Source organism: Desmodus rotundus, chromosome 8, assembly GCF_022682495.2.
Source record: "Desmodus rotundus isolate HL8 chromosome 8, HLdesRot8A.1, whole genome shotgun sequence".
Taxonomy (NCBI): Eukaryota; Metazoa; Chordata; class Mammalia; order Chiroptera; family Phyllostomidae; genus Desmodus; species Desmodus rotundus.
In genome coordinates, this window is record NC_071394.1 from 106,237,313 (window position 1) to 106,250,959 (window position 13,647).

General features: G+C 40.0%; 1 protein-coding gene across 3 annotated transcripts in view; it reads left to right on the forward strand.

Moving 5' to 3' along the window:
• Positions 1-13,647, forward strand: part of NPHP3 (nephrocystin 3) — a 41,043-nt gene that overhangs the window by 18,385 nt on the left and 9,011 nt on the right. For 2 of the 3 annotated variants that reach the window (XM_045199733.3, XM_045199735.2), the window contains exons 15-19: positions 194-279; positions 1,673-1,814; positions 8,651-8,815; positions 9,834-9,928; positions 10,442-10,564. In XM_045199733.3, the coding sequence (XP_045055668.2) occupies positions 194-279; positions 1,673-1,814; positions 8,651-8,815; positions 9,834-9,928; positions 10,442-10,564 (611 nt within the window). The remainder of the gene's footprint in view (positions 1-193; positions 280-1,672; positions 1,815-8,650; positions 8,816-9,833; positions 9,929-10,441; positions 10,565-13,647) is intronic. The other variant, XM_045199734.3, reaches the window with a different exon arrangement.

Sequence of the window (13,647 nt, forward strand, 5' to 3'; positions counted from 1 at the left end):
GTATTGTAAAAGCCATACAAGCATTTGCATGTCGCCCTCCCCGTGGCCCAGCACCCCTCGGCAGTGACGCTGCTGATGAGATGGCAGGACCCGTGTCCTTCCTGCAGGGACATTTGTCGCTGGCTCGGTAGTAAAGACCGCTTAACCCCAGGGTGGTTTTGTATTTGTTTTGTTTTTTGGTAAACTGGTGCAGGAGAAGCAGCTAGAGCGACACTGTCGTTCTGCTACAACCTGCAATGCTCTTTATGTCACCCTTTTCGGCAAAATGCTTGCGTGGTGGTAAGTGGTGATTATTTTACACGATCTTCTGCATGTTTCGTGTTTGCTGCAGACTGCTTCCTCACCATGTGACACGGAGAACTGATCACTGTGACACTGTCTTGGGCCACTCCGATTCTCTTTATTCTAACAGTGATACTATCATCCTGTGCGAATGTGACTTACGGCTGAAGATCAATAATCAATAGCCCATGAATTACCATGACTCATTGAATATGTTTGTGTAATTTTCATCATACTAACCTTTTCCCTACTGGGGGTTGCAAACGAAGGCCGTCTTTGCCCTCATTTGGAGCCCACCCATGAGGGCTTATTGTTACCTGCTTGAGACTCCCTAGTTTTGGCGAAGTGAGGAATCAGCTGAGTCATAAAAAGTTATTTCCGGTGCCCTTGAATATTAGTAGGTAGATATGTAGGTAGGAATTTTTAGTTGTCTCTGTTGGCAAATCCTGATAAACCTTTGGTTTCAAAATAGATTATTTCCTTTTAGATAATTCATTAGAAATTTGCATTTAGATAAGCATTAAGAAGCTACACTACTTTAATTTCTTCTTTAGTACTGCCTCAGCCTACTTGTTTGTCCATATGCAACCAGAGTTAAAAATGATTAATTGTTTTGGTATTCATTACAACAGATGGTAATCCTAGCACAACTCATATTCTAGACACTGAGTCTAGTGCTCTTGTCTCTTAATTCCACATTCTCATCTTAAGTACCAAATTTGAAATGAAAAAATCTTCTAAAACGTTGACTTGCCTTTGGTACTTGCCCTGTTCTTTCCCACTGTTCCCATGGTTGCGCAGTACATCTGGCCTCTGTGAACATCAGTAGCTTGAATAAGTACAGTTCAAGAGTGCAGGTCCCTTTCCATATATTTCACAGTGTTTATTGAAATCATCTATTTGAGAGGGACTGTGGGCCATTTGTTTTTTTTTTGGGTTTTGATTTTTTCTCTTTTTTAGATGTCTTTTTAATTAAAAAACAAACTACTGGTAAATATTGTGTAATAATTTAAAACAAACACCCCTGTTTACTAATTTTCTTTAGCCTGATATTTTCCTAATTCTGTCTCTAAAAAATTTAATTTGCATGGCTAACTAATATTTAGGTGGCATGCTTCTAGATGATAAGAAACACATCTTACTCATTTTTATCTCCTGTAACGCATAGTAATTATTTGAATGTAATAAGAACCAGCATTCATTTATTGAATTGAATGAAATGCTACACTGAGATAAACTTGACCCTAGCAGCCCCATAAAACTACCATCTTCCTCCATCATGTTTCAGAATTCCTGTGTAAAAAATAGAGACCATGTTGATTTTAATCTACCCCACGTTTTTCACAGATGTGGGCAGTCCGTGAGGGGTTAACTCTGTTCTCGATTCCAGCAGCGCTGGGAGAGCAGGCGGTTTGGATGACACCCTTCGTCGGTGTTTGCAGTGCCAAGATACTGCGTCGTTGTACAGGCTTGCTCTGCGCTCTCTCCAGGAGTCCGTGGCAAGTGATGCGGATAAGGAACTAATGAAACAGGTAAAGTGCGGTACACTTGGAAAGGAAGATTATTTTGCTTTTCTCGTATTTGTGTGAATTGAAATAAATAGCAAATAACAAATTTTGGTAAATTTGTGCTTGAATACATTTCAAGCAGCTCTAGGAATGTGTGCTTGTATCCAGAACCGGTATCTCAGGAAATTTGCATTTTCCTAATTATTGGTATTTTTTATCTTTTCATGTTTATTGGCTATTCTTGTTTCCTCTGATGTGAATTTTTTGTTCAAGTCCTTTAAACATTTGTTAATTGAGCTGTTTGTCTTTTCCTTATACATCAGTGGGCATTCTTAAATGTTCTACATACTGAGGACAACTCCTTTGTTACCGAGTTTACAAGGAAATGCCCTGTTCCTGTTTTTTGTTTCTTATCCCCTAACTTTATGGTGTTACTCATTATGCAGAGTTTTATTTTGAAGTCAGAGTTATCGACAGTTGCTTTTATGGTTTATGCCTGAGTATCTTCTTTTTAAAATCCTTTGCTATCGTGAAAGTGTTCTCATTTTCCCTTCAAATCAGTGGACAGTTTTGCCCTTCAGGTGTAAGTCCCTAACTCCTGTTGATTTGTTTGTGTTTATTGTGTGAGAAGGAGTCTACTGTTTAATCTTTTACCAAATAGTGCATCTTTTCTACTGATTTGGTTGCCATCTGTTGATAATAGACACATGAGTTCGTTTGTAGGGTTTTCTCTTCCAGTTTTGCCTATTTGTTGCCATTACCAGTGTCTAAACTATTAGAACTTTAAAGGGAACTTCAATATTTGATTGGGCAAGCCCCTTCTTAATATTATTCTTCACAATTGTCTTGGCTAATTTCCCATGTGTATTTTTAGAACCAGCTCAGCAAGTGCCATGGAAACTCAAAATAAATTTTTGGAATTGCTTTGAATTTAGAGACTAAGTTGAGGAAATTACCAATAAGTCTGCTCCTTCATGGAAAGCTAGATGGCTCTCCGTTTAGTTGTTGTCTTTAATGATTTTCAGTAACATTTTCCTTCCTTCTCCATAAAGGTCTTATATGTGTTTGGTTAAGATTTGTTTCTAAGGACTGTATAATTAAAATATTTTATTTGTTTTTAATTTTTATTGAAGTTTAGTTGGCATAAAGTAGTACATTTGTTTCAGGTGTGCAACATAGTGATTCGATATTTATCTGCCTCGTGATGTGATCACCACACTAAGTCTAGCAACCATTTGTCACTTGCCAAGTTATTATGACGTATTGACGATAGCCCCAGTGCTGTATACTGCATTCCTACAGTATATTTTATAACAGGAAGTTTATAACTCTTATTTCCCTTCACCTTTTGTACACATCAAGGATGTGGAAAAAAGAAAACCCTAATACACAGTTGATAGGATTGTAAATTGGTGCAACCACTATGAAAACAGTACGGAGATTCCTTGGCATTTAGAAGAAAACAAAAGCACTAATTTGAAAAGATATATGCACCCCTGTGTTCACTGCTGCATTATTTACAATAGCCCAGATCTGGAAGCAACCTACGTGTTCATTGATAGGTGAATGAATAAAGGTGTGTATATATACACAGGGGAATATTACTCAGCAATGAAAGGAATGAAATCTTGCCGTTGTGACACCATGATGGACCCAGAGAGTATTATGCAAAGTGAAATAAGTTAGAAAGAGAAAGACAAATGAAATGACATTGTAAAATTTGTTAGTTAAACTCAATTTTGATTTCTGAAAGCTTACTTTATATTTAGCAACATTGCTGAACTCTTAATAGTTTGAACCTGGGTCCATTTCTATGTTAATTTCTCAGGTGGGGGTTCCATGGGGTTTTGACTTTTCATCTTACTTCTAGCCCATAAGTGTCCTTGTCTTTCCCCAATGTCTGTGGGCTGATGTTTCCCTCTTGTATCCCTTCCCTGAGGGGACAGCCCTTGGAAGGTCCTGGTATTGGCGAGCGTTCTAGTTCCAGCTGCTTGTCTCCTGGGGCATGTCGGCCCACCTTCCCCTAGGGACAGCACCCTAGCACTTAGCCCTCTGATTTTCACTTTCCTATCATTTTTGGCACCTGAAGTATTTCCCCTTCTTTTCCCCAGGCTCAACTGTGCTTTTGGAAATGTTTTGTTAGCTGTTGTCTGATATTAACAGGGATTTGTAGCAGAAAGGCTATTTTCTTCCACATCTTCCCAAAGAATTGGAACTGTTTCATTAGTTTTAATAATACATTTCCTGCAGTTGTACTTTTCACTAAGCTTTTCTGTATATGTGTTATCTTTGGCCTGCTGTATTTCATATATGCACTATTGTCGACATTAAAAATAAAACTACCGGTCTTCTGTTCAAGATGGAGGCGTAGGTAGACACACTGCGCCTCCTCACACAACCAAAAGAAGGACAACAACAATTTAAAAACAAAAAACAACCAGAACTGACAGCAAATCGAACCGCACGGAAGTCCCACAACCAAGGAGATAAAGAAGAAACATTCATCCAGACCGGTAGGAGGGGCGGAGACGGGCAGCTGGGCGGAGAGGACTCAAGGCAACGCGGCTGGTGGACCCAGAGAGGTGGCGGATTGTGGAAGGGGACAGGCAGTGCGACAGCTAGCAGACCCCGCGGCCCCACATTTTTGCGCACAGATAAACCAGGAGGAACAGCGGGGGAGCGAAACAGATCAGGCAACCCAGGGCTCCAGCGCGGGGAAATAAAGCCTCAAACCTCTGATTGAAAACACCCGTGGGGGTTGAGGCAGCAGCAGGAGAAACTCACAGCCTCACAGGAGCGTTCGTTGGAGAGACCCACAGGGGCCTAGAGCGTACACAAACTTACCCACTCGGGAACCAGCACCAGAGGGCTCAATTTGATTGTGGGTAGCGAAGGGAGTGACCGAAATCTGGCAGAGAGTGGAGCAAGTGCCATTGCTCCCTCTCGGCCCCTCCCCCACGTACAGCGTCACAGCGCAGCAACCAGCATTACCCCGCCCCGGAGAACACCTAAGGCTTCGCCCCTTTACGTAACAGGTGCACCAAGACAAAAAAAATGGCCCAAATGAAAGAACACATCAAAGCTCCAGAAATAATTCAACTAAGCAACGAAGAGATAGCCAACCTATCAGATGCACAGTTCAAAACACTAGTAATCAAGAAGCTCACAGAATTGGTTGAATTTGGTCAAAAACTAGATGAAAAAATGAAGGCTATGCTAAGAGAAACAAAGGAAAATGTACAGGGAACCAATAGTGATGGGAAGGAAACTGGGACTCAAATCAACAGTGTGGACCAGAAGGAATAAAGAAACATCCAACCAGAAAAGAATGAAGAAACAAGAATTCGAAAAAATGAGGAGAGGCTTAGGAACCTCCAGGACATCTTTAAATGTTCCAACATCCGAATTAGGGGTGCCAGAAGGAGAAGAGGAAGAATAAAAAATTGAAAACTTATTTGAACAAATAATGAATGGGAACTTCCCCAATCTGGCAAAGGAAATAGATTCCAGGAAGTCCAGGAAGCTCAGAGAGTCCCAAAGAAGTTGGACCCAAGGAGGAACACACCAAGGCACATCATAATTACACTACCCAAGAGTAAAGATAAGGAGAGAATCTTACAAGCAGCAAGAGAAAAGGACAGTTACCTACAAAGGACTTCCCATAAGACTGTCAGCCGATTTCTCAAAAGAGACCTTACAGGCAAGAAGGGGCTGGACAGAAGTATTCCAAGTCATGAAAGGCAAGGACCTACATCCAAGATTACTGTATCCAGCAAAGCTATCATTTAGAATGGAAGGGCAGATAAAGTGCTTCTCAGATAAGGTCAAGTTAAAGGAGTTCATCATCACCAAGCCATTATTATATGAAATGTTAAAGGGATTTATCTAAGAAAAAGAAGAGAAAAAATATGATTAGTAAAAATGACAACAAAATCACAGTTATTAACAACCACACCTAAAACAAAAACAAAAGCAAACTAAGCAGACAACTAGAACAGAACCACAGAAATGGAGATCACATGAAGGGTTATCAATAGGGGAGTGGGGGGGGAAGGTACAGAGAATAAGTAGCATAAATGGTAGGTAGAAAATAGACAGGGGGAGGGTAAGAATAGTATAAGAAATGTAGAAGCCAAAGAACTTGTATGTATGACCCATGGACATGAACTATAGGGGGGGAATGTGGGAGGGAGGGGGTGTGCAGGATGGAGTGGAGTGAAGGGGGGAATGGGACAACAGTTAATAGCGTAATCAATAAATATATTTTTAAAAAATAATATTAATTAGAATAAACATGATCAAATCCATAATATATATATATATATATATATATATATATATATAAAGAAATAAGCCAGGTGGCAAAGACAAATACCCTATGATCTCACCTGTAAGTGGAACCTAATGCGCAAGACAAACAAACTAGAAAAATAGAACCAGAGATGTGGACATAAGAAACAAACTAACAGTGACCAGAGAGAAGTGAGGAGGCAATAGTGGGGAAAAGGAGGGGAAGGGCCTAGTCAAGGAACATGTATAAAGGATCCATGGTCATGGACAATAGGGACTGACTTAGGGAGCGTGGCGGGGAGGGACAGGGGAGAGCAACAGGGAAAAATTGGAACAGCTGTAATTGAATAACAATAAAAAAATAAGCTACATTTGGGGAAAAAATAAAAATAAAACTACCAGTTATTTCATTAGCAAAATGGGTTTATTCAAGAATAGCAGAGATTTGCAACTGCGGATAAGCAGGCCATGGCAAAACCATAGGCCAGCCTAGATAACAAAGGAGAGGGGCTTGCTTTTACGAGGTTTAGGAGGAAATTGGGGAGAGTTGTTTTGAACAGAATCATTGGAGAACAAGAATTCAAGGTTGTGACACTTTCTCACTGGCTGCAAGCGGTGGTTAGCACGTTGTTGCTGGGGTGGAAAGGGGTCCCCCTTTTTCTTAAACATGGGAGAAGAAATTCCCATGTGATTAATATCCTCTCGTCAAAATAATTATCATTCTCCTTCCCGCTCGTTATGCAGGCTGCAGTGAGTGATAGGTGCATGAGATGATGTCCCTTCAGGGCTTCCCAACTCGAGTTTAAGTGAGGTTTCCTTTATTTATTTTCACTCTATGTTATTCTTTAAAAAAAATTTTTTTATTGTCGTTTAAGTACATTTGTCTCCATTTTCACCCCACTACGTCCCCCTGCCCCACCCTCAAACCCACCCCCTTTGGCTTTGTCCATGGGTCCTTCGTACATGTTCCTTGATGGCCCCCCCCCCCGCCCCAATTATCCCCTATTATCCCTCTCCCTCCTCCTCTCTGGTTCCTGTCAGATTGTTCTTTATTTCATTGTCTCTGGTTATATTTTGCTTGCTTGTTTGTTTTGTTGATTAGGTTCACTTAGAGGTGAGATCATTCGGTATTTCTCTTTCACCGCTTGGCTTGTTTCACTTAGCTTAATGCTCTCTGGTTCCATCCATGCTGTCTCAGAGGGTAGGAGCTCCTTCTTTCTTTCTGCTGTGTAGTACTCCATTGTGTAAATGTACCAGTTTTTTGATCCACTCATTTACTGATGGGCACTTAGGTTACTTCCATCCCTGGCTACTGTGAATTGTGCTACTATGAACATTGGGGTGCATAAGTTCTTTTGAATTGGTGTTTCAGGGTTCTTAGGATATAATCCCAGCAGTGGAATTGCCGCGTCAAAAGGCAGTTCCATTTTTAGTTTTCTGAGGAAATTCCATATTGTTTTCCCCAGTGGCTGCACCAGTCTGCATTCCCACCAACAGTGCACTAGGGTTCCTTTTTCTCCGCATCCTCTCCAACATTTGTTGTTTGTTGATTTGTTTATGTTGGCCACTCTGACTGGTATGAGATGGTACCTCATTGTGGTTTTAATTTGCATCTCTCTGATGGCTAGTGATGCTGAGCATCTTTTCATATGTCTCTGGACCCTCTGTATGTCTTCCTTGGAGAAGTGTCTGTTCAGGTCCTTTGCCCATTTTTTAATTGGGTTGTCTGTCTTCCTGGATTGGAGTCATGTGAGTTCTTTATATGTTTTGGAGATCAGACCCCTGTCTGAGGTATCATCTGCAAATACATTTTCCCATATGGTTGGTCTTCCTTTGATTTTAATGCTGTTTTCTTTAGCTGTGCAGAAGCTTTTTATTTTGTTGAGATCCCATTTGTTTATTCTTTCCTTTATGTCTCTTGCTCTAGGGGAAATATCAGTGAAAATATTGCTGCCTGGAATATCTGAAATTTTCCTGCCTATGTTCTCCTCTAGGACTTTTATGGTGCCACAACTTATATTTAAGTTTTTTATCCACCTTGAATTTATTTTTGTGTACGGTGTAAGTTGGTGGTCTACTTTCATTTTTTTGCATGTAGCTGTCCAGATCTCCCAACACCATTTGTTGAAGTGTCTATTTTTACTCCATTTTATGCTTCTGCCTCCTTTGTCAAATATTAATTGACCATAGAGACTTGGGTTTAATTCTGGTCTCTCTATTCTGCTCCACTGGTCTCTGTGTCTGTTCTTATGCCAGTACCAGCTGTTTTGATTGCAATGGCCTTGTAATATAGTTTGATACCAAGTACTATGATCCCTCCTACTTTGTTCTTCTTTCTCAAAATTGCTGCAGCTATTCTGGGTCATTTATGGTTCCATATCTTATTCTTGATTAGTGTCTTTTGGGAAGTGTGTTTCATTCTAAAATATCTGTTTATCAGTTTCTTAAATCATTTGAATTACAAATTTGAATAAGAAATCAGTGAGCTTAAAAGAATTATGGAAATTTTAATGACTGTTAGTGTGTGTAGAAGTACTTTATGATCATTGTTAACTTGTTTTTCTATCTAGATTCTCTGCCTCATAAATGTTAGTCATAATGGTGTGAGTGAATCAGAACTGATGGAACTCTATCCAGAGATGTCCTGGCCTGTCTTGACCTCCCTTATTCACAGTTTATATAAAATGTGTTTGTTGACTTATGGTTGTGGCTTGCTCAAGTTTAAACATCTACAGGTAAATGTCATTTTAATGAGTATTGTTTTGTGTAGTTTTTACTTACAAATGTCAACATATTGCATGCTGTATCATACCATATAAATATTATTTTAAGTTTCAGTTATAAGACAAAATTGAAATCTGAAATTTGGTATTACAAATTCTTTTGTAATGATTTTAGGTTAGATGTAAAATTTGGTTAATAAAATTTGGCTTATATTTAATATTATATGCAGTACCTTCATGAGATGATTATTACTTTAAAAGGTAATTTCTTTCTGGAAGAGAAAGTATATTTTTTCCTACTTTGTAATTCATTGAATTGCAGGGGTAGTTATATATGTGGCGTAGTTAGGTATGTATTAAGAGCTTGGACCCTGTCAGTCAGTTGGCCTCTGCCTACAACCAAGCTCGTTAGAGCTTAATAGCTACGTAACCTTGGGCCAGTTTTTCAAGCCTTGGGCAGACTTTTCCAGTCGACCACAGGGGTTGTGAAGAGAATTAATTGCCGTGGTCCTTGGTCCTTGTGAGGTATGAGACATGGTGTCTAGCACATAGTAGTAAATGTTTAGGAAATATTGACTAATATAATTTTTATCTGCAATGCCGTGGTTGGTTTATATGTGGATACAAATGGAAACAAAGTCTTTATTATATTTGTAGGTATGAAATATTTATAATTTTACAGGCTTATCTTTCTCCTTTATTGTTTTCTTTTTAGTACTTTTTAAATCCACATCTTTAGTAGTTTTATTGAAGTATAGTTGACAATACAACATTAGTTTCAGGTGTACAACAATGATTCTACCCTTACATTTCTGAGATTTTTTAATATATTAACTAAAAGTTTGAAGTAAATTATGTTTTGAGTTCTTAAAATATTAGTACAGGAATTTTTATTCTTGTATCAGTTTATCACATAAATACATCCTGAATTTTAAAATATCCTAATAGCATTTTTAATATATGACAATAAGAATGAAATCATTGTAAAATACAAAAAGAGACTGCAGTATTTTCTCTTTTTCCTCCCTAGGCTTGGGAAACCGTTAGACTGGAGTACATGGAAGATGCCGCCACTGCTTCCTCTTACAGGCAGAAGCTAATCAATTACTTCAGCAGGCAGCTGAGGTATTGTCAAGGCCCACGGTGTTCTTTGGAACTTCTGCTGCCCACTTCACCTCTGTGTCCTTAGTGCTCTTTCTTATCTTACAACTTAATGTATAAATATTTAATTACTACAAAAAGATTAAATTCTCTCCCTATTCTGTTAATGTCACAGGACAAAAGGTAAAGATTTTAACTTATGCAGGATCATTTCATTACTTTCATCTTATTCCAGTTAAGTAGTTTTTTAAAAAATATGCTGTGTATATCTTTGTGTGTATATGTGGGTTCATTGAGGGTCAGTGTTTTGTTTTTTTGTAATTCAATTTTAGGAAAATACTTTTACAGTTTGGTTGGTGTCCCTGAATGTAACTTTATATATTTCTCTAGTTATATTGGTAAAGTTTCTACTGTTGGTCATTAAAGAGTCAGAGGTACATATTAAATACATTCCTCCTCCTTCAGCATCGGTCTGAAGCCTTTTGAAGCGTTCTCACTGTAGTAGGTGCCGTGAGTGTTGTCCCTTCTCTCCTGCAGCCAGGACCCAGTGACTTGGAGAAGCGCCGATGAGCTCCCATGGCTTTTTCAGCAGCAGGGAAGTAAACAGCAGTTGCACGATTGCCTTCTCAATCTCTTTGTGTCTCAAAACCTCTATAAAAGGTAAGAAACTTTTTTGTGGAATGCCTTTCCCCAGAAAAACATATTTAAACAGGTGTACAGCTTAACAAAGAAAAATAGCATTTTAAAATTAAAAATTGGTCCAATTTCAGTCCTACCTGAAATATAAGACAATGGGGGAGAAATTTAAGACAGTTTGCAAATTACAGCAAGATCTAGTTTTTTCTAGGAGGAAAAAAGTAAAAAGATAGAGAATGGCTACTTCATGAAATCAGAGCTAGGATGATCTTTTTCTTTTTTTTGATTACATTTTATTGATTATGCTATTACAGTCCTCCCAATTTTTCTCCCTTTGCCCCCCTCCACCCAGCACCCTCCACTCCCTCAGGCAGTCCCACACCATTGTTCATGTCTTTAGAGTCATGCTTCTAAGTTCTTTGGCAGTCCATTTCCTATACTATGCTTTACGTCCCATGGCTATTCTGTAACTACCTATTTGTACTTCTTAACCCACTCGCCTCTTCACCCATTCCCTCACACTCCCCTCCCACCTGGCAACCATGAAAACGCTCTCTGCATCCATGATTCTGTCTCTGTTCTTGCTTGCTTATTATGTTTTTTAGATTCAGTTGTCGATTGATGTGTATTTATTGCCATTTTATTGTTCATAGTTTTGATCTTATTTTTCTTAAATAAGTCCCTTTAACATTTCATATAATAATAATTTGATGATGATAAACTCCTTTAGTTTTCTCTTATCTATGAAGCTCTATCTGCCCTTCGATTCTGAATGATGTATTTGCTGGGTAGAGCAATCTTGGTCTCTACTTTTCATGACTTTGAATATTTCTTGCCAATCTCTTCTAGCCTGAAAAGTTTCTTTTGAGAAATCAGCTGACAGTCTTCATGGGAACTTTCCTATAGGTAACTTTTTTTCTCTTGCTGCTTTTAAGATTCTCTCTTTATCTTTAATCTTTGGCATTTTAATTGTGATGTATCTTGGAGTGGGCCTCTTTGCATCCATCTTGTTTGGGACAGTCTGTGCTTCCTGTCTATTTCCTTCATCAAATTAGGGAAGTTTTCTTTCATTATTTTTTCAAATAGATTTCCAGTTTCTTGCACTTTCTCTTCTCCTTCTGGCACCCCTATGATGCGAATATTGGAATGTGTGAAGTTTTCTCAGAGGCTGCTTACACCATCCTTGTTTTGGGGGGTTCTTTTTTCTTCTTGTTGTTCTGATTGGTTGTTTTTTGCTTCCTTATGTTCCAAATCATTGGTTTGATTCTTGGCTTATCCACTCTACTATTGTTTCCCTATAAATTGTTCTTTATTTCACTTAGTGTGTCCTTCGTTTCTGGCTGGATCTTCTTTATGCTCTTGAGGTCCTCCCTAAGTTCCTTGAGCATCCTTATAACCAGTGTTTTGAACGCTGTATTTGATGGACTGCTTATGTCCGTTTTGTTTAGCTCTTTTTCTGGAGTTTTGATCTGTTCTTTGTTTTGGGCCATGTTTCTTTGTCATTTGGCAGCTTCCCTGTGTTTGTTTCTCTGTATTAGGTAGAGCTGCTATGACTCCCTCTCTTGGTAGTGTGGCCTAATGTAGTAGGTGTCCTATTGGGTCCAGTAGCACACCCTTCCCTATTACCCAAGCTGGATACTCAAGGTGTGCCCTTTGTGTGGGCTGTGTACATCCTCCTCTTGTAGTAGAGCGTTGATTGCTGTTGGCAGGTCAGTGGGAAGGATTTACCCAGGCCAGTCAGCTGCAAGGACTGGCTGTGACCAGTGACCTCCAACCTGTGCCCTCTGTGGAGGATCCGCTGTGCAGGGGCAGAGTGATGGTGCTTCAAGGACGTCTGTACCTATCCACTGGGTGTGCAGTCTCTGGGGTTTCCTGGGTGGTAAATGCCAAGGTCATCCATCCCCTTGTGTTCTGCCCAGGACCACTCTGCAAGAGCTATAAAGCAATCAGAGATGGGTGCTACTTGTGCTGGGCTTGGAGATTCCAAGGCAAAGACAAGCTGTGAACCTAGGCTGGCTGCTGCTAGTGCCAGGCCTAGGGCCACTTAGCAAGAAGTATGGGGACTGGTGGCTCAGTGAGGCCATTATTGCTAGTTTGAGGATTAAGGAAGTTGCAAAGCATGAGCCAAAACCAGCCATTCATATGGAAAAGTCACTGGGGTGGACCCATAAGCTGGGTGGGACAGTGTCTCAAGGGATTTGCAGGGAGGGGCAAATGGTGTTAACCAGGTTGATGGAGTCTCAGGTGTGGCACCATCCTGCCAACTCTGTGGCTCTGTTGGGGGGAAGATTCAGAAAAGGGACAGTGACCTCTGCTCTCCTTTCTGTCTGGGAGAAAACTGCCCCCCAGGTCTCACCTTGATGCCAGATACTTCAGTTCCTCCCTGTGTGCCACTGGTGCCTTTCAAGCTGATACCCCAGTGCTGGAGCTCAGAGGGATTGAGTCTCAGTAAGTCCGTGTTTGGGTTCTTGAAGAAAAACCATTTGGGACTCTAGAAGTTTCTTCCACTGACTCAATCCCCTCTGGTTTTTGCAGCCAGAAATTATGGGGACTTATCTTCCTGGCACTACAACCCGGGACTGGGACTCCTCACTCTGAGATATCCCTCCTGAATTTTTATCCATCACATCTGGGTGTGGGACCAGCCTGTCCCTCCTATGCACCCTTCCTACCAGTCTGGATGGGTGTGGTTTCTTTAATTCCATAGTTGTCAGACTTCCATTCAGCTAGATTTCTGACAATTCTGAGTGATGGTTGTTCTACATTTTAGTTGTGATTTTGATGTGGTTGTGTGAGGAGGAGAGCTGTGTTTACCTGTGCCACCATCTTGTCCGAAGATCTAGAATGATCTTGAGACAGCTTTATATCTTAATCTTGCCTTTAAGCAGGTTTGATTCTAAATCACCTGGAGAGGCAGTTCGTGATGTCTGACTCTCCAGGCTGTCAGATACCTGAGAGTGTACTGGGCTCTGCAGAGAACCTGACTGGTGTTGAGTTTAAAGAAGCGAATACCCTTTTTAAATAAGTTTCTTTTCTGGTATATTTGAATTTACCAGTGTTAGAACCACACATTCTTATGAGCCAAGCTTCTGACCCGCTAAGCCTCA